Source organism: Drosophila persimilis, unplaced genomic scaffold (genome assembly GCF_003286085.1).
Source record: "Drosophila persimilis strain 14011-0111.01,24,50 unplaced genomic scaffold, DperRS2 tig00000000-arrow-pilon, whole genome shotgun sequence".
NCBI classification, from domain to species: domain Eukaryota; kingdom Metazoa; phylum Arthropoda; class Insecta; order Diptera; family Drosophilidae; genus Drosophila; species Drosophila persimilis.
The window spans coordinates 22,390,965-22,410,927 of NW_020825288.1; the positions used below are offsets into that span (position 1 = coordinate 22,390,965).

At 37.9% G+C, this 19,963-nt stretch overlaps 2 protein-coding genes across 2 annotated transcripts; one reads left to right on the forward strand and one right to left on the reverse strand.

The window, feature by feature from the left end:
* Positions 1-404: 404 nt before the first annotated feature.
* Positions 405-18,952, reverse strand: LOC6591849. Its single transcript, XM_026995175.1, has 6 exons — positions 18,728-18,952; positions 18,621-18,660; positions 18,495-18,565; positions 1,181-1,339; positions 1,035-1,113; positions 405-611 (listed from the first exon to the last, which is right to left on the reverse strand). The coding sequence occupies exons 1-6, from the start codon at positions 18,791-18,793 to the stop codon at positions 586-588; spliced, it is 441 nt and encodes a 146-aa protein (XP_026850976.1). The 5' UTR covers positions 18,794-18,952; the 3' UTR covers positions 405-585.
* Positions 2,465-9,629, forward strand: LOC6591848 (CUGBP Elav-like family member 2). Its single transcript, XM_026995171.1, has 3 exons — positions 2,465-3,610; positions 8,085-8,782; positions 8,845-9,629. The coding sequence occupies exons 1-3, from the start codon at positions 2,900-2,902 to the stop codon at positions 9,332-9,334; spliced, it is 1,899 nt and encodes a 632-aa protein (XP_026850972.1). The 5' UTR covers positions 2,465-2,899; the 3' UTR covers positions 9,335-9,629.
* Positions 18,953-19,963: the final 1,011 nt, after the last annotated feature.

The window sequence follows — 19,963 nt, forward strand, 5'->3', positions numbered from 1 at the left end:
TAACTGGATGGGTGGGGGAGGTGGCTAACTGAACTGCTGTTCGGCTCATACCAACAACGAAAAAAATAGTCTTAATTTTGAATGGGCTATAAAAAAGGAAGTGGCATCAGCGGCCATAGCGGCGGGGAATAGTGGCATGCACAAGGACTGCATATCGCCTCGTGGCGCAGTAACGTCCAAAAGAAATGCAAATAGGTGGATAAGCTTACAGATATCTTTGGGTATCCGTTTACCAACACTTTGGTGTCGATCGACATCCACACAAAATCCAGCTCCTGAAAACGAATGAAACGAGGGGTTTCTTCTTGTGGTCTTTCCCTTGTTCCTTCCTGTATGGTGGTCTACTTTTGTGGCTTCCTTCCTGGCGTGTACTTGAATTAAGAGGTCAATGAAAACAGGTTCACTTTTAATATGATATGTCCTGTCGCGGACTAGGCGTTTTATTTGAAATTTTGTTGCTCTTTACAGTTGCCCAGTATAATCATACGGTCGCAGCACAATTCTATCCAATGATCTCTGATAATAGGATTATAAATACGACTTCGAAGCGGATCTGAACCCCTCCGTATACGAAGCCATTTTCCTCTACTTTTTGGTGTTTTTTTCATCATCTGTGGGAATGGGATGATGGGTTAGTGCGATTTCTGATCGGCTTGGATCTTTAGCGCTTCCTTGCAACCATCTACCTATTCTATGAATTCTATTAGTTCTAAATGGCTCCCGAGTATACGGCACCGGCTGCGGCCACGCCGAGGGCAGCACCGGTAAGAATGACATGGGTTGCTATCTTCTTGCCACTAGTGCCCCCACCACTACCTTTGTCGGCCTTTTCGTCTTCGTCTGGAAAAGCAAAGAAACATTTGTACTCATTAATTTTGGCCCATCTACGGAGACTACATGAACGTTTTCAACGCCTCCCCCGAACGTCGGCAAATTGCGCCGTGGCGCTGGTCAATGAATGGGTGAAGAGAGGTGCAAGGAAGCGCTGAAAATCCATTCATTCTTGGACTGGATTGGATCTATGGAGAACTTACTCGAAGGACCATCCGTATTTCCCTGCAGGGCCTCAATCAGTCCAGGTGGAGTCTCATATTTCTGATTGAATGTCAAGAACTGCAGAGAACATTATGGTCTAGAGTCCAGTGGGCGATTACGATTGTGTGGGGCTGCCTCCACTTACCTTGCGATTGGGCGCGGGATACCCTTTGCGGGTCTCCACAAACATGCAATTTCCCGAGTGCTTGGTCCACCACACATCATCCCGGGTAACGGCTATGCGAATCCAGGACAGTACTTCCAGGGTAAATCCAACCAATGTGATCACTACAATGGGTACTGCCTGTGGGATAAAATATGATAGTGTATGATATTACACGAACGGATAGTTTCGGTGTTCCATATACCCTTGTTCTCTATAAAGAGTAATTTTATTATCATAAATTATCTAAAATTAGGTGAAAATTTTCATACATCTCAAGTGGCATTTTCAACATCGTTTTGTACTCACTTACGAGTTGCCACTTGACCCCACGCAGCCACTCATACCCAATAAAGTAAGCGTATATACCCTAATGCGACGTAACATATTAAACTAATTTTAACATATCGATTTGATCGGTCAACATCTAGACGTTTTACAACAACAAATAATCTAATAGGAAACAATAGTGTCGAATTTCTCCCCAGAATATTTATCTATATTTAACGCGATCCCAACGCTGGATAACAGTGAAAACGAAAAGAGAAGAAGAAAGTCAGAGACTAGATTGCATTCACTTACTCATTCAAAAAATTCCACTTTGGCGCGCAGATCTAGCGTTAGTATCAGATTGTTGAGATTTTCCCTTCCTTTTTTCTGACCTATTTGTTTAAACACTATTGTAGACAGAATCCATTAAAAGAGACCAATCTAACCAATCTTATAAAAAATGTAATTATCAATCGGATATGGGGTAAAGGTTTTAGCTAGCTAGTAATATTGAACCGAAAATCAAAATAAAGGAATATGACTTTCGATCGTGAACAGAGAACAATTAACCCGTTGTCTTCCTATTATTAAAATATTAAAATACTCATGGGGGGCTACATGGGTTAAATTCGTTTGCCGATTCACGCAACAAATATGAAATATTCAGCCACATTAAAATACCCTTAAAAATCGGTAAGGCAAAACTTGCCTTACAGGAATAGATACAATAAACTTGTTCTAAGAAAGAGAATTAGTAAATTGAGGGCCATTTATTGAAAGGCAACTAGACAAATAGGGTATAGAAACTTCGATATTCAACAATAATAAACCTGTTTGCAAGCAACATGAGTACAACTTCCCAGCAACATGGAAGCATAGCAACATTTGTGACGTCGCCGGCGTGACGTATATAGAAGGCCAATTCTTGAAAACCGCCAATTTTCAAAACGGCCGCGGAAAAGGAAACAACAGAAAGAGTGTCCAATTTTTTTCAAATTTATTATTACCAAAGAATATTTTTATATATCGAATCAAATATAATATTAAATAGTCAAACAACCCTACGGCGCAGTCGCAACCGAAGGACAACAGTGAAAACAGAGAACAGAGAAAACGAAAGTCAGAGAAAAGAAATAAATTTTCAAGTGTCGTGCTGAGTGGACATTTCGTTACCGTTGTTTTAGTTCTATTTATTAACATTCTATTCGCATTAATTCGTGTTCTTGTTGAAGTCGAAAAAACAAAAAAAACCAACTCCTAGCAGGCATTGCCATTGGCAACAGACAGAGGAAGGAAAACGCATAGAAAAACGTAGTCAAGTTAGCGCTAGAAACCACACAAACAACTCGAGGGCTAAAGTCCTCTTTCGCGAAAAATCGTATATCCCGTCGTTGAACCGCAACAGCCTTCAAGATTCAGCTGAAGCAGGAAATGCACGCGCTCAAGGAAGGCGCCACCATGCTGCACCATGCGGCTCCGCCGCCTCCGGCTGCGGTCCAGCCACGCGAGGATCTACTTACCGCCGATACCTTCTTTTTTGCCCGCAGCAATCCCATGGATAACGCTGCCGCTGCAGCAGCAGCCGCCGCCGCCGGCCTCATCGACCCACACCATCACCATCCTGATCTGCACAACGCCCTGGTCGCTTCCATAGCCAACAACAGTGTGGCGGCCATCAATGGCACTCTGACCACGGCTGCCGTGCTCAAGAGCGCCGCCGCTGCCCAGCAGCAGCAGCAATCCCAGGTTCAGCAACAGCAGACACAGGGCTCCATAGTGGCGCCCGGCCAGGATCAGTCCCAGGTCGCAGCACAGAACGCCGCCAACGGGGGCGGCAATCCCCAGCAGCAGCAGCAGGTCGCTGCGCAGCAGGCTGCCCTGGCGCTGCTCAAGGAGAACGTGAACGCCTCGGCGGCCGGACAGAATGGCAGTGGTGGAGGAGGGGCCAATCTGAGCAACAAGAGCGGCTCCTCGGGTCGCTCCACTCCCAGTTTGACTGGCGGCAGTGGCTCCGATCCGGCCCCGGGCAAACTGTTCGTGGGCGGCCTCAGCTGGCAGACCTCCTCCGACAAGCTGAAGGAGTACTTCAACATGTTCGGCACCGTCACCGATGTCCTCATCATGAAGGATCCCGTCACCCAGGTAAGCAGAATGTAGTCTATGCTTCTGGTATTTTCTATTCTTTTACTATTCTATATGTATGTATCCTATCCTATCCTCCTTTTGTCCTCACATTCTACTACGTCTATTTTCTACCTTTCTCGTAATCTCCTCTCCTTTGGTGCCATTGTTCGTCGTTGTCGTTCGGCAGCGGCCTGTTTATTTGCGTTTTTACGTTTGCACAGATTTTCTGTTTTACAGCTACAATTTTTGGTCCGTCTGCTCATGTCTCATGTGTCTTTCCATCTCTCTCAATTCCTTTTGCACAGCTGCAAAACTGCAAACTTTTGTCTGTCTGCTCTGCTCTTAAAACGCTCTCTCCCCCTCTAACGCACGCACACAAACGCAGTCTTCTCTGCTGCGGCGCTGCCGCTGCTACCACAGAAGCAGAGGTTTAGAATTACAGTTTTTTTTTGGTTACGTGCCAAAAACAAAAGACAAAGATAAGAAAGGAAGAGAGAAGAGAGGGCGTAAATCAGGTTTCATATGCAGATCGTGTAAGATGAGTAGATTATAGGGGATGGATGCTGTGACTGAGCACTAAATTGAATATGCCAGGAAACTTTGAATAAACTGAATAAATATTCGTTCTGGAAGTGTTTTGTACTGCACCAATCAGCTGTTACCATCCAGAATGTCTAGGGTTGCCAAAGTGTGGCCTAGCTCGAAAATTTAAAGGAAATCAGCTCCAAGTCGTGATGATAAAATTTCACACCTTACGAAATCATTAAGATATGACAACATTAACTAAAATACGTTTGCAGAAAAAATAAATGCGTTAAAAACATTTTGCTGACAATTACCAATCCATATTCCATTTTTGGAGAAACGTTTGAATACATTTCAAACATTCTTAGAATAATTGTACAGTGCCTCTTGCAACGGAAATTGGGTTTTCAGAATGCATTAATGCATTAAGCAATTTGTCCGCTTGATAAGCGGACAATATCCACACATCCTATATAGTATGTACACACATATGTATGTACATACATTCATTGTGGCTCCCCATCGGTGAACGCGCGCCGCTTTTCGGGCAATAAAATAGCAGCTGCCGCATTATACGAGTCCTGTCCGCCTGCCTCGCTAGCTGCTTGCGCGCAGCTGTTCCTCCGATCCTGGGACCGCTGGCGCGATTCAATTCAGGTTATGGCACAGGACAATACAATACAGAAAGGTGGGGACCGTGGGCTTAGGGTAGTTTCGCTGTTCTCGCCTGCTGCCGCTGCCGCTGCTGCTGAGCCGAGAGCCAATTGCGCAATTACACAACCAGAGGAACTACAACTACTCCCTTCCCACGGGGCAGTTTTTATTCGCAAGGCAGCAGCGGCAACAACTCCACTCTGAATAATGATGATCATTGTGCCGCTTGACTAACGGGGTTGCTGTCCCTCCGTCCTCCCTCTCTCTTCCTCTCTCTCTCTCTCTCATACGTAAACGCAAGTAAACAAGGAATGACACACACACATACTTGTACCTACAGGAGCACACAAAAAAACACCTTTTGTTTTTCCCCCCCTTTAAAATAAGAAGAGACACCAAACAAAAGAACGAAGTGGAAGAAACAACAAAAAAGAAAAGATGAAAACTGGTTTACCAACTGTCTTTGGAGTTGTTGGGATCTAAGTTTCGGGTCTTCGTTTTTGAAACGAACTCCTGGCTGATAAGGGAAGGGGATTGCCCTTAGATTGCCGCCCTAGTCTATAAGCATTTAAGATTTATCAATTATATAGCTAGTCTATGCAGTAAATTCCCCGAATGTGCTACTCGTATGAACATACTAAACATAACATAATTATAATCCACACACAAAAACAAAAAAAAATATAAAAAAAATACCAACAATTACCAAAAATGAACCCCCAAAAGTGAGGAAGGACAACGTTGGAACCCATCCGGAGAGGAGGAATGGCAATCAAACAACCAGGATGAGGATAATGATGATGATCCGATCCGATCCCGAGAGCTGGCGCTTAGGTACATTTCATTCCAAACCAAAAAACCCTAAACAAAATGAATCGCCAAATACCCTAACTACTGTATAAATGAGAACGTTTAGCGTACTTGAAATTACTCAAAAACTGCTGGCGCATCGTAACTCTCGTATTTCGTATAATTCTGAGCAATAATAATAATAATAACTGCATAACTGTACTCGTATCTCTAATTGAATGTACTCGTTCTCTCGTACTCGTACCACGTACTCTACCTCTAATCTGTACTCCGTATTGTGTCCTTGGTTTACCTTAGTGTTTCTATCTCACCCAGAAAAAAACACCATACGCATTGATCTTAAGCAAAACCTTGAAAGAAATTACAAAAAACTAACGAGTAAATTTGCCATTTTACTATATAGCCACCCATGTCACAGTTACAAAAATCTAGAAGTCAATTCAAACTTTAGTTGAAAGAGGTTTACCCTAATATTACTATACCCACATCCCTCCATACTATTCCACCCTCACCCCATTTATAGCAGCAATATGAGAACCGAGAATGAGAAGCAATACGACGAATCGAATCGAATCGAAGATTGTCCTGGCAACTATTGAACTATTGATTGTGTAACATAAATAAGAACATAGCCCTAGCTTAATACCATAATAAATATATTTGTATATTGCAATACCCCCCGTAATCGTTAGACCTTATTATTATATATATATGTATAACTCTTTTAAATTTATGCGAAATTGTTTCTGTGTTTAGTTTTTGCTTTATAATTTTTGGTTTGGCATATAAAATCATATAATTTTACCATACCCATAAGCATAAATGTACATTATTTTTTTAGTTGTGTAGTTCGGAAAATATGTTATTATTTTATGTTGATGGCTTTTAAGTTCTTGGGATCATGAGATCCCCTTATATAACCCATTGATTGGCCAAAAGGAAGTTGAAAATTATGCTTAGAATATTACCCATAGCGAAAATAAAGTACAGATGTTGAGTTCAAATCGAAATTTCTAGGATATAATCTCTAGGTCTTAACATATGTACCTGTAGATAGTTGTTTCTACCCTTCCCGTCCGACCCACCTCGAGAAGTCAAGATTTAAAGATCTCTATATTGAAAATACTAAAGTTTTTTGAAGGTTTAAACTACACATAGATCATACACACCATATATTGTATACTTATATATTCTTTAGGTAGGTAGTCGCATAGATTTTCATTACTCTCTCTATCTCTCTCTCTCTCTCTGGATTAATGTACTATATAAATTGTATTTGAGCCATAATCTGAACTGCCCTAGGCTTAAGCAATAACTGTATACCCACTATATTGTACTATATGTAATGACTGAGAATTATTAATTAGTTTAAGCAGCGAAGATCACACATTCCAGACTCTCTCATTCTCTGTAAAAAACTACTAAGTAACATTTAAGTAAAACTAACAGGAAAAAAAAACAGAAACAGAAATTGTATGGCAAAAAACAAAAAATTATATGAAAGCCGAAAAGCTATAGGCCATTAAATTAGAACACATACTCGCATAGAGCATTTCCACTCTTTCTACTTAACGTATTCCTTGAACCAGTGCGTTTTACAACTAAAAAGCACAAAAAATGAGTGTCCTTCCACTTATGGAAACATTCGAGTGATTTTATAGTTCTAAAGCGCAGTGCTCCGTACATATCAAATATATTAAAGCCTACTTACTATCCGCATACACCATATGTAAGTAATTGCCACATACAATATGTACTTTTAATTGACACTTGAGTTCGTATTCAGAGAAAAAAGCGTGTACGTGAATCTTTTTTGGTATCCAGTTTCGTGTACATACAATATCTACTAAGCCACTCCCACATCTACAGTTCCTGGGTTTCTAGAGGGGTCAAACCATATCGTAATATTTCTATGATATATGTATGTTCCAGTCTTAGCAAACGATCGATCTACTTGCGTATCAATCAATGAATATATATATATACATTCTGTTAACAGTGCAAAAGTATCTTTAGAGCGAATTATAGTTTTTAGTTGAAACATATATTTTGTGTTGTTTTTTGGATTTGAATTTATTTGACACTTGTTTTTCGTTGTTTTAAGAGGCAAAAAATAATGCAAATTTGATGCGAAAAGAAAGCGTACAATGGCCACGCCCAATTCAGTCGATTAAGCCATAAACATGCATACTATATACTGTATCTGTGTGCGTTACATATACATATATCTACTATATATACGTTTTTATATACGTTGTGGAAGATCGAGACTTTGATCGATCGATTGATTCTTACTTTGTTGGACTTTTGCTAACGTTTCGTAGGAACTTTTACGACTATTAATCCTAGCTATACTATAATAATACAATTTGCAACTTAGTCCTTAGCCGCCTCTAACCCACAGTTCTCTCAGCTCTCTCTATCTCCCGAAAATATTCCCCGTGTGCTAACCTCTCTCCGTGTTCTCTTGTCTTTCTCCCCCACAATCGACTTACACTTACAGCGCAGTCGCGGCTTTGGCTTCATCACATTCCAAGATCCCTGCACCGTGGAGAAGGTGCTCAAGGTGCCCATCCACACACTCGACGGCAAGAAGATCGACCCCAAGCATGCCACGCCCAAGAACCGCCCCCGTCAGGCCAACAAGACCAAGAAGATCTTTGTGGGCGGCGTCTCCCAGGACACCTCGGCCGAAGAGGTCAAGGCCTACTTTGCACAGTTCGGACCCGTCGAGGAGACGGTCATGCTGATGGATCAGCAGACGAAGCGCCATCGCGGCTTCGGCTTTGTGACCTTCGAGAACGAGGATGTGGTTGATCGCGTCTGCGAGATCCACTTCCACACCATCAAGAACAAGAAGGTTGAGTGCAAGAAGGCCCAGCCGAAGGAGTCCGTCACACCGGCCGCCCAGCTGCTACAGAAGCGCATCATGCTGGGCAGCCTGGGCGTACAGCTGCCCTCGGCACCCGGCCAGCTGATCGGGGCCCGTGGAGGAGGACTGGCCATGAATCCCCTGGCCATGCTGCAGAATCCCACACAGCTGCTGCAGTCTCCGGCCTCCGCTGCCCAACAGGCCCTCATATCCCAGAATCCGTTTCAAGTACAAAACGCAGCTGCCGCCGCCGCCTCGATGGCCGCCAATCCCGCGAACTTTGGCAAGCTGCTAGCCACATATCCACAGACTGCGCTGCAACATGTCAGGTAAGTCCTCCCTTCAGCCTACTCTTCAGTGTGGAATCTAATCTGTGTCTCGTCCTGAATAGGTATGCACCTTACTCGATCCCCGCCAGCGCCGCTACTGCCAACGCCGCCTTGATGCAGGCCCATCAGGCGCAGAGCGCCGCCGTCGCTGCCCACCATCAGCAGCAGCAGCAACAGCACCAGAACCAGCAGTCCCACAACGCCCACGCCATGGCCGCAGCGGCCCAGCATCAACACCAGCAACAACAGAACCACCACACTGCCGTTGCCGCCTCAAACTCCGCCTCGCAGGTCCACTCCGCCGCCGCGGCCGCTGCCCTGGCGGCCAATGCCGCGAACGGAGCCGGTGCTGCTGGAGCCCATAGCCTGGCAGCTGCCCAGCAGGCGGCCCTTGTGGCAGCCGGTGGAAACCAACTGAACGCATCTGCAGCTGCCTTGGCAGCGGCCGCCAATCCGGCTGCCTACTCCAACTACGCCCTGGCCAATGTGGATATGTCCAGCTTCCAGGGCGTCGACTGGAGTGCCATGTACGGCATGGGCATGTATGTCTAAGCTTAGGAGTAGGAGGGCTATGTTTTTTTGGTAATTTGAATGAAACAGACCACACCACACACTCCCTAGTAGTAGCCCCATTAAAACATTCATACACCCATAACCCATAACCCAGAACACACACACTCATACACACTCATCGAGACACTCATCTGAAGTTGGTTTTCCTTTGAGTTCGGCTTAGATCGTAGAGAGGTCAGAAGATCCCTCACGCAGCAGCAGATGGCATATTAAGTATTATATTTAAGGCGCTCGCGAAGGCGCTCAATAAATATTATAACTAATTATAAAAATATATACATAAACAAATCATAAGCAATATAAGCAACAGCAAAAAAAAACGAAAAAAAGAATAAGAGCGAAAAGCAAAGCGAAATCAAGGAAAAACAAAATTCAAACCAAAAAGCAAAAATTACGAAGAAAAACAAGAAAAAAACACATTAAAAAACCACCGATTGTGATTGCGTTTAAATGTAGCCGTTAATATATATAATTTTTTAGTGCATAATATAAAAACAAAACATTAAACATAAAAATTAAATAAGAAAATAACATTAAACATAAAAACTCAGAACATAAAAGTAAATATAAAAAAAACCATACATATAATGAAAGCAAAAGCAAGGCATGATGAATCTTCATATAACCAAGCAACAAACTAAATTTAAAAAAAAAACCAAAAGGCGCTCGTTAATTGAATGTGTATTTTTTTGGAGGCCTAGAACTCAACGAAAGAATGAAAGAAGCAACTCCTGCAAATGCAGTATTAATTACATTTTGCTCAAGACAAAGAGTTATAAATTAATTAATATACATAAAATATAACCAACTAAAACACACAAACACACGTAAACATAAACTATTATTTTTAGTGGTTTAGTTTAGTTATTGAGCTCGAATTTAATTCATCCCCAGAGAAACACACACCAAACATCACCCATAAACACCACCCAGACACATTGCCACTACTATCTTTAACCTATCCCTTCTCTTTACTCTGTTCTGTGTACTTAAACATTATAATAATAATACTACAAACAAACAAAAAACAACGAACAAATCTCCTATGATTTGCGTACTGTGTGTGTGAATCTCTCTATCTCTTTATTTGATTTGATTTAGTTTATAGATCTAGTTTAGTCTCGAATCAACTCAAACCCTCGAGCATTTGTAGCAACTGTATAATCGTAATCATTTTTGGCACTTGCATACTATGATTTTTGGATGAGTTTGATGAGTAGTGTACACATCTCAAAGCACTCCCCGGAAGACGGAAGTGCTCTCGAAACAGCAACAGCAAGTCTCTTTTAATTTTGTTTCCACATTTTCTCCTTCCAATCTATCCATCTAACTCCATCCCCCCACTCATAAACCAGGTAAAAACACCTAATTTTGTCGTAGTTTATTGTTGTTCTATCAATGGCACAATATTAGTTTTAATTATTATTTTGTAATTATCTTTACCTGTAGCATTTGCATTTGAGTTTTGCATTCGACAAATACTTCATCCATAAACAAACAAAAAAAAAGAAGCAAGAAAGAAAAGAAATGATAAAGGAATCCGGAGACATTGAAGCTCCTGGCTAGCTATGTATTTGTTTCATATATTTGATTCGCTTGCATGAAGTTTAATTTTAGTTTTTAGTTATCATTTTGGAAAGTAATATTTGCGTATGTAAATACCTAGTTTATATACTACATTACACCTACACCTACACCTACACCTATACAGAAACACACACACATTATATTGAGAAACATTTGAAGTAATTTTGTGTTTAATAAAAAACAAACAAACGAAACCGAAACTTTGCCAATGATTCGAGCAAACCATTTGTGTTTTCTTATGATTTGATTTTGGTTCGATTGTACATATTTGATCCACATACAATATATGTATCTTTAGCTATAGATTGTATTATTTGACTCTCTTGTATCTGTTGTATCTGTTTGCTGTGCTCTGCTCTCTATGTCTCCCCCTCTTCTGTCTCTGCTCCTCTCTCTCACCCATGTGTAGATGTTGAAACATCCAGTACAATAAGAAAAGATATTGTGGATCGTATCTGTATCCCTGTCCTTGTAGTTAAATGCCTGGAGGAGGGGTGAGTATTGTTGTATGTATTTATCATTTCGTATACCAAAGATATTGAATTTTAACCGAAACTCAACTCATTTCACATACTGCTGGACGGATTCGAGACTCCCATATCCACAGGCAGCTACTAATTTATTTATTTATTTATTTATTGTTTAACGCTTAAGACTCTAACGCATTCCACACGTGCTATGGTGCCATTATTTACTTATCAATAATAATAATTAATATCATGTTTTTTGTATACACCCCTCGTCTGTCAGATCTCGATCTCAGAACTACCACTGCTTTTAGCCTAAGATTGAGATTGTCCTGCCGATCCAACGAAATTATGCAAAAAAAAACAATTCCTTTTTTTACAAAACACACACACACACACACCATGACTACATATGTATGTTCTATTGACATATATTTTATATAAAACAAAACCAAAAACCAAATAAAATTATATTTATATTGATTATTTGATTAATGCATTTTCGATTTATTTCAATTAGCTGATAAAACGCAAGAAGTCAAAAAATGCTCTCATAGTTGTAATATTTTGAAGAATACTCTCTCGTACTTAGTATCATTTCGTATACCTTTCGTATTTCGTATGCTTCAAACATTCATTCAGCATTTAGCAGTGGGACCGGAGAGTCGTCTGTCGCCCAATTCTTAGTTCTTTGTACTCGTAAACCGTTCGTTAAATTCGTCTGAATTCGACATAAGCAACAAAAAATATCAACATCCAATACCAATACTACTACATCCAATGAAATGTTTTTTTTTCTGTTCTATACTCGTACCGTACCGAAAATATATACCCAAAGTAGTAGCTTGCTCATTTTGATAATGTAGTAACAGATCGAACATATGTACTTATTATAGCGCTCTCTCTTTCTCTCTATGAATATATACATATACATATTCTATATATATTTTTTGATAACCAAACAAAACTCAAATAGAATCGGTAATTTTTTGCTATGTTTTCGTGTCTCGTGTAGCGTCGTCTCAAGAGTTTCCTAAATTCAGTGCAAAAAAATAAAATAGTTGACTTATCATTCATTATTCATTGGGCCAAGAACAACAACTTTCTGTAATATAGACCCACATTACACAGCTCGAAATGGAGTTTTTTGGTTACTTTTTTTTTAATTTTAGGTGTACTACCACACACACATACAACATAGTTAGATATACATACATACCTACATATATGTATATATATATCATATATATATATATACTACACCATACATATATATGGAACAAAACGCATGATGAAACATGTTTAGTAGTCAATTGAGTAACATCTTTTAAACTATATACTCTCGTATACAACTACAACAGCAGCAATCTCCAAGAGTATGCAGAGACATGGCCATCAAGAACACCCCCATACATAGTACATTGCATTGCATTGCATACTATCATCTCTCACAGTTGTAGTGTCGCAAAAGAACCGAAGGAAGTCCCCGCATTTAGCAAGGCATTAGCATTTACCTACTCGTGCATACTTACATATGTACATCAACATACTCGTACTCACACATACATCATATGACAATAAGATCAACTGTGTTTCAGCATTCAAGTGTCAGTATTCGAAAACCAAATTACCTAACAAAACTGAGCAAAGTACTTATAATTATACTACATATACATATACTACGGTATAATCGATAAGGAATGAGGATTCCATGGATTCCCTGGAGATTGAGATGGGACAACAGTTTTTAGCAATTTGTATAGTCGGGTTAGATAGTGTTGAATTGTTCTCTCGATCAACTCAAGTGGCGACAAACTTTATAGATATTTACATGCATATAGTATATACAGATTAAAGATACAGATACATATACATATATATATCGTATACACATACAGGCGATGATATTTAGAAAGACCGTGATATATTCAATTAGTAAAACCAAAAACCAACAAAATTATATATTATATGTACATATATATATCTCAATTGTATTATTGAGGCGTCGTCTCTCAAAATGTGTCAAATTGCATACTAAGAGTAGAATTTTTGGTATACGTATACTCGTACTCGTACACACCAGAAGAAAACATTTCATCAAATAGAATCAAAATTGTTGTGAAGGCTACAAAAACCACGCATATCACTTGGATTGGATGGTGTCGTCGAACGAAAGAGTTTTCAAATTAGTATACCCATAAACCGAAACCGAAACCCAAAACTTTGTTGACTTGTGCGTGACGAGGAGGAGGAGATCTCTCCAGTCTAGTCACAGGAAACGAGTTTTCTTTTTGTGGATATGGTTTTTAGATTAACACATAATGGAAGTCGTCGTGTCGATTTGAGTGACCAATGAGGACCAAATTTTTAGCGAAATTCCAAAAATCAGGTTATTAGATCCTAAACAAAACGAAACTGATATCGAAATCGAAATAGTTTAACTACTTAGTATCTTTTAAGTTGACAACTTGGCATTTTTTGGCTTCTTGTTTATTGTTTTGGCATTGTTATAGTTTCCTTATGAACCAAGCGCTATAAAAAACACCAACACCGAACACCCAAGACCCAAAAACACACAACACACACTCTCAACAAGCTAGTCAATTGATGTGCATAGACACAGAACTAACACTCCACAACTGTAACTGCAGAAAATGGTAAGTATATTGAAAAAGTGGAAAATCAACAATAAACATTTAAGAAAAAACGTATAAAACCAAAACGAACGTACACAATAAATACTAAAAGCAATTATTTGCCCGGCCTACACCGGGAAAATATAAAAACCAAAAACACTTACATATAACACATTCAAAATGCTCTGAAATAAAGTTTAATTTATTGAGAATTAGTTGTTAAGCTTGAACTTATGTCTAAGTGAACGTGTTAAATAATTTCGAAGCAATGCAGACAAGTGTATTCAAGGGCTTTGAACCACAAGCTACTTATATATTTATCAATTGCTAAAATTATATATAAATACTTGATATATTCTAATGATTAAGATGGCAGTGAAAGGTGGCTATTTATGCTCATTTCAGATGCTTAACGAAATGCTAAGATCAAAGACAAAACAAGAGTCGTTTAAGTGTTAAGCGAAAAACAAAACAAATTCAAATATACCAAAACTAAAAGGAAACAAAAATATATATATTTAAACGAGAAACATGTTTTCTTATACATACATAAAGCAAGAAAGCAGATGATGATTACTTTTACCAGCTCGTAACATATCAATTATACTGAGCTATATTTTGAAAAGAAAAGCAAGTCGAAACGAACGAATTCAACACCCAGTTCAATTTTTATGCATTCATACAACAGAGGATTTCCTTTATAAATAAACAACTAAATATACATATAGTGTGTATAAAAAGAATATAAAACCAGAGGTGAGTAAAACCACAAACGAAATTCTTTTTAGCAGAAAGTTTTTCCAGCGAAGCCTTGCTAAGAACTTTCCTAAAGAACAAAATAAAAATACAAAAAAAAACACACAACTTAGACTCGTCTTCCAGCAACTAATCGAAATGACAAAAGTTCTTAAACCAAGAGTACTAACATGGAGAAAAAATTGAGTAAATTTTCGGGTATACCATTTGAGTTAAATTGAGATTTGGTTTGTCTAGCACCCAGTATTATTTCATTGGGGAAAAGAGAGCTCAGCTTTTGGCGAAACTTCTTCTTAGACGTAATCGATCAGTACAATTTTTGCAACGAGGAATTTTAAACGAAAGAAAAACTACTAAAAATGAGATGTTATGGATTTTTGGCTTTCATTTTCCCCCCATATGGTTTAGACCGAATAAAAATCAAAGATGGAAAGAAAACACTCTTCTGAACAAAACTGTTGTAAATTTGTTTCTCCCCAGAAGTGAGGGAAAAAGTTGAGGTACGAGAAAACCAAACTATGTAAACGATAAGCAAGTGCATTATATTGAACGATTTGGTAAAAACATTCGAAGGTTTTAGCCATAAGTTTTCACATATACATACATATATGAGATATATCTTTTAGGCCATAAGCAAAACCAGTATGGAACCCGAACCCCCGTTGAATTGAGTTTAGTTTTGGGCTCTATCTGGCTATCAGTAGATTGGCAGACAGATTTGAATGTAATATTTGCAGCCAACATATATACATTGTACGGATATATATGGGATGGTTATCCTTTGTTTAGCCTGTAATGAGAAAACGGATATATTATATATAAACAACACCCTGTAACTGTAACTTGTAACTTGTAACTGTAACTCGTAACTTGTAACTGTAACTGTAACGCTGTCGCTCTATTTCTCGCTCTATACTTGTAGCGATGTTTAGACACTCATATAAACAGACACCATATTAATTCTTTCTATATATATACAAAGGACATGTAAACGGTATTTACTCTCTTTTTAGCCTAAAACCTTGAACCCAAAAAAGAACCCGACAAAACCCAAGAAAAATCAAAATGAAACCAATTGCTGATACAAAAACAAAAGATAAAATTATAATGCGAACCTGTCTAATTTTTCAAATGAAGAACTTCTTGGCTTACAAACCCCTTTTTGATTGAATTGAATTGAAATGAATAAATGAAATGTGAAAGAAATCTTTACAAATAAAATCTTGGCATTTTATTTCTCAAATTCAAAATGAATGACCATTACCAAATGAATGACTAACAAACATACATATATCCTTGTAATTTCCTTGTAATTGATCGTACCGTACCGGGTAGTAGTTTGCACGCAATTATTTTTGCTGTACAATGCACTTAACAGCCTAAAAACCAAACAAAAGGTGTCTATATAACGTACTGTAATGTTAATATTTAGCATTAAGACTAGCTCTAATTCATATATATATATATATATATATCTATGTATATGGTACTCAATTAGTCGATAGTTGAATTAGAAACCACCGTCATATTAGACTTTGTAAAATGTACTTTGTATAACGTATGTACTCTCCGTTTCGTACTTCGTACCACGTAACCGGTATATCGTTCAAGTAAAAGTAAAAGTAACCGTAAAAGTAACATTAAACGATTGTCATCATCTGTAATCTCGATTACGATTTGCAAAGACATATACATAAGTAAATCATTTGCAGTAGCCACAGATATTTTTATTTGACCCTTGAAATATCCGGTACTCGATAGATATTTTGAAATAATTATTTTGTTTACCTGTCCGTTTCACTAGAAGAATCTAAAAAAGAATTTTAAATCTTAGATGGGAGCTCCGATCATATTATCCCATTCCTTTTCCCATTCTATCACCAATCATTGTCCCAAGTGAAGGCAAGTCCTAGGCTGTTTCAATCCTTATATCTATCAGTATCGGGTACCTTTTAGTCGGCAGTACACTCGACTATAACAGTATACAAGTAATTTACATGCAAAGAGTACTTGCTTTTGGTAGCATCTGATCGATTCTTATTTTGTTATTACTTTCTATACCCTTTCTATTGTATGATAATTATTATGCTTTTAGCGCAGTACTTTCGGCATTTTTATTTAGATCATTCTAATTTGTACATACTATATACAATTTGCTATCCCACTTTCTATTTCAAATTATTATACTATTAACTGTTGCGTTATCTAAGGAATAAACACAAACATGCATACATAAAAGGCAAAAGCATGATCCGATGGCAAATAAAAAAACAAAAGGAAAAAACTCTATATAAGAAAATACATATGCGGACAATACCCTTTTTTTGTGTGAACTCAAAGTTTATTAGAGCGAAAGGTAAATCATGTGGAATCAGCAACAATTAACAGTCAGATACAGATAGTACTCGTACATACACTACATAGAAGATGGAGGGGACAAACAACGTATAAGCAATATATATACACATACATATATAACTTTGATACCGATGTGTTGTTGTTGAGGCAAACTCAAGAAATACATATGCATATACATATACATATACATACATATATATATTTGTATTTTAAAGAAACATATGAAACGTATGCATGATCTTGAAAACTATGTATGTATATTACGATGCAAGAAGCTAACATTAGACCCTAAGCGCAGTGTTGAAAGATGAACCAATTTAATGCTAAACCGTATACATACTATACAGAATTATATATGCTATATACGACAAATATACGGATATATGTATTATATAGTTGGGTGTCTGAACTCAAGAGAAAACCTACTCTACATGTGCGGAAAACTTAGCATTGAATTGTAGTTTTATGTTGCCAGTGTTTGTGCTAAAGTTGTACTAAAGAAATACCAAAATTTATATTATGTATACCGCAAAACGAATATGTTACGTAACGTGGGAGATTTCTCGGAGAGAGGTCTTCGAAACGATTTGAAATGCTGTTTCCTTAGCTTCTTATGCAGTATAATTACAGCTATATTATTATTATCAAGTACGGACTTAAACAATTATATAAAGTATTCATAGATATATCTAGTATATTAGATCGTAGCACATACACACACACATACACAACACTCATTCACACAGATACAAACAGACATCCGTTGGCAATGTGTAAACTTAAATTTGCGTATAAATTTGCTGTTTGACCCACAGAATCCACACGAAACTCGAAACTAAACTCATCTTAAATGTCGCAGCGTAATAATATTATGAATTATAGTATACATATATATATATATATATATATATATATCGTATATACATATATACCACAATAAATGTTTCACATAAAATATTTTGGTCTGTAGTTTCAAACCATTTTCTTTCGTGCATTTTCCACACTCTCTCACATCCAGTTTTTTGTTTGTATTTACAAGTCTTACGCGTAGTTAGTCTGGTACATTAGATCTTTAGTTAAAACACCTACTATAAACACACACACACCCACAAATTAGTAGGACCATTTACTTTGAGCACTCATTTACCTATGGAATCTTTCTTTAGAAGTATACCATCTATACTCGTATATAAACATAATATCTAGAACTGCTCTAAGCGTCTGTTAGAGGCACGTTATTTTGGCGTAGACACGTATACCATAGAAACAACCTATATCATACACTTTTGTACATCGATTTTCGCTTGGGAATACTAAAACTTGACCTTCACTTACCCCCCAATGATGCGCGAGGGCCTCCTTTGAGAATACAACGCTTGGCTTTGTGAAAAACGGTTGCAGATTCTCTGCAACATAAGAACATGAGAACAACATACCATAAGGTCTGTAGGTGGTGCTTACTTCTCTCCATTAGAGTGCGGTTTACTTGGACGTTTAGTATCTAAATATCACAGAAAGTAAGTGGGCTTATAAATGGGAGTTGCTGTCCGCATCAGGTTGGACCTCACCTTTATTGTAGGAACTGATAGCAGAGGATGTCTCTTAATCGTCACAGTCCAAATACGATGCGCCATTTGTTAAATTTAAACTAAATTTCAATCACGGGTAATTTCAAATATCTTTTTGTTTTGCTGGATATCGTGCGAGAATTTTAATGAGAAAAAATCTAAATTTTCTCTTTTGTAGCCAAAATATATATATGCTAAGGTAATAAACAAAAATGTTGAACACGAGAAGCTTAGTTCTATACTGATTTCCGAGCTATGCCACTTTTGACATTCTGTGCACAAACTATGCCGAAAGGTTCCTATATACAAATGATTTGTGTAATTTTATTTCGTTAGGTGTTGGGAGATCTAGGAGCCCCGATGGCTGTAGTCCCCACAAAATAAAAAATCAATATTTTTTCTGTTTCTTGTTCCTTTATTTAAAATCTGTCTGCGTATTGGACAATCATTTAATTACGTCGATTAGTACCTTAACACTGTAGAACTTATAATTAAACGGCATAAGCGGTGTAGTGGGTAGGGTCGGGTGGTGGTAGGGTAATATCCAGAAAAACATTTGGAACACTTCAATAATTCACGGAAAAAATACCTCCTGCAGACACTTTTTTTTCGGAGGTGAATAGAACTGAATCTAGAAAGTTGTCAGCGGCATAATGATTAGGGGGAGAATTATCAGCTGGATCTGATCAGCTTTTTCATTTCCGTTGAATGAAAATATTTCTTGGGAGATTCACCAAACTCCACAGATGTCAGAGACTAAACCGACTAAAAATCAATGGGGGCCTTGGAAAAATAATCACTAAACCCGATTTTAAACCAATGAAAAATCGGTCGAGACAGGTTTCTTAGATTCTTTTTGGAAATATGTACAAAACTCGTTGAATATTGGAAAGGTTCGGACTCGCTTTTAAGCTTTAACAAAACTTTAACATTATTAAAAGATCTAACTGGAAAAAGGTTCAATAAAGGTATCACAACTATTGAAGAAAACAAATTTAAAATTTTAATTTAATTTTCATTAAATGCTTTCTCTGCTTTTGGAAACTAAAGACGACTGGCGCTGGACAACTGGCGCTGAATAAAATGATTGAATAAACTACAAAATATATAAAAGCTTGTGTGTTCTTCTTTTCATGGATACAAATGGGGGATTTGGGTTCTGGAGAAGCAAATAATAAACACTAAACGTCTGCTCAACAATTTAAATTTATTCAAAAATAAATTAATTATTTTCCA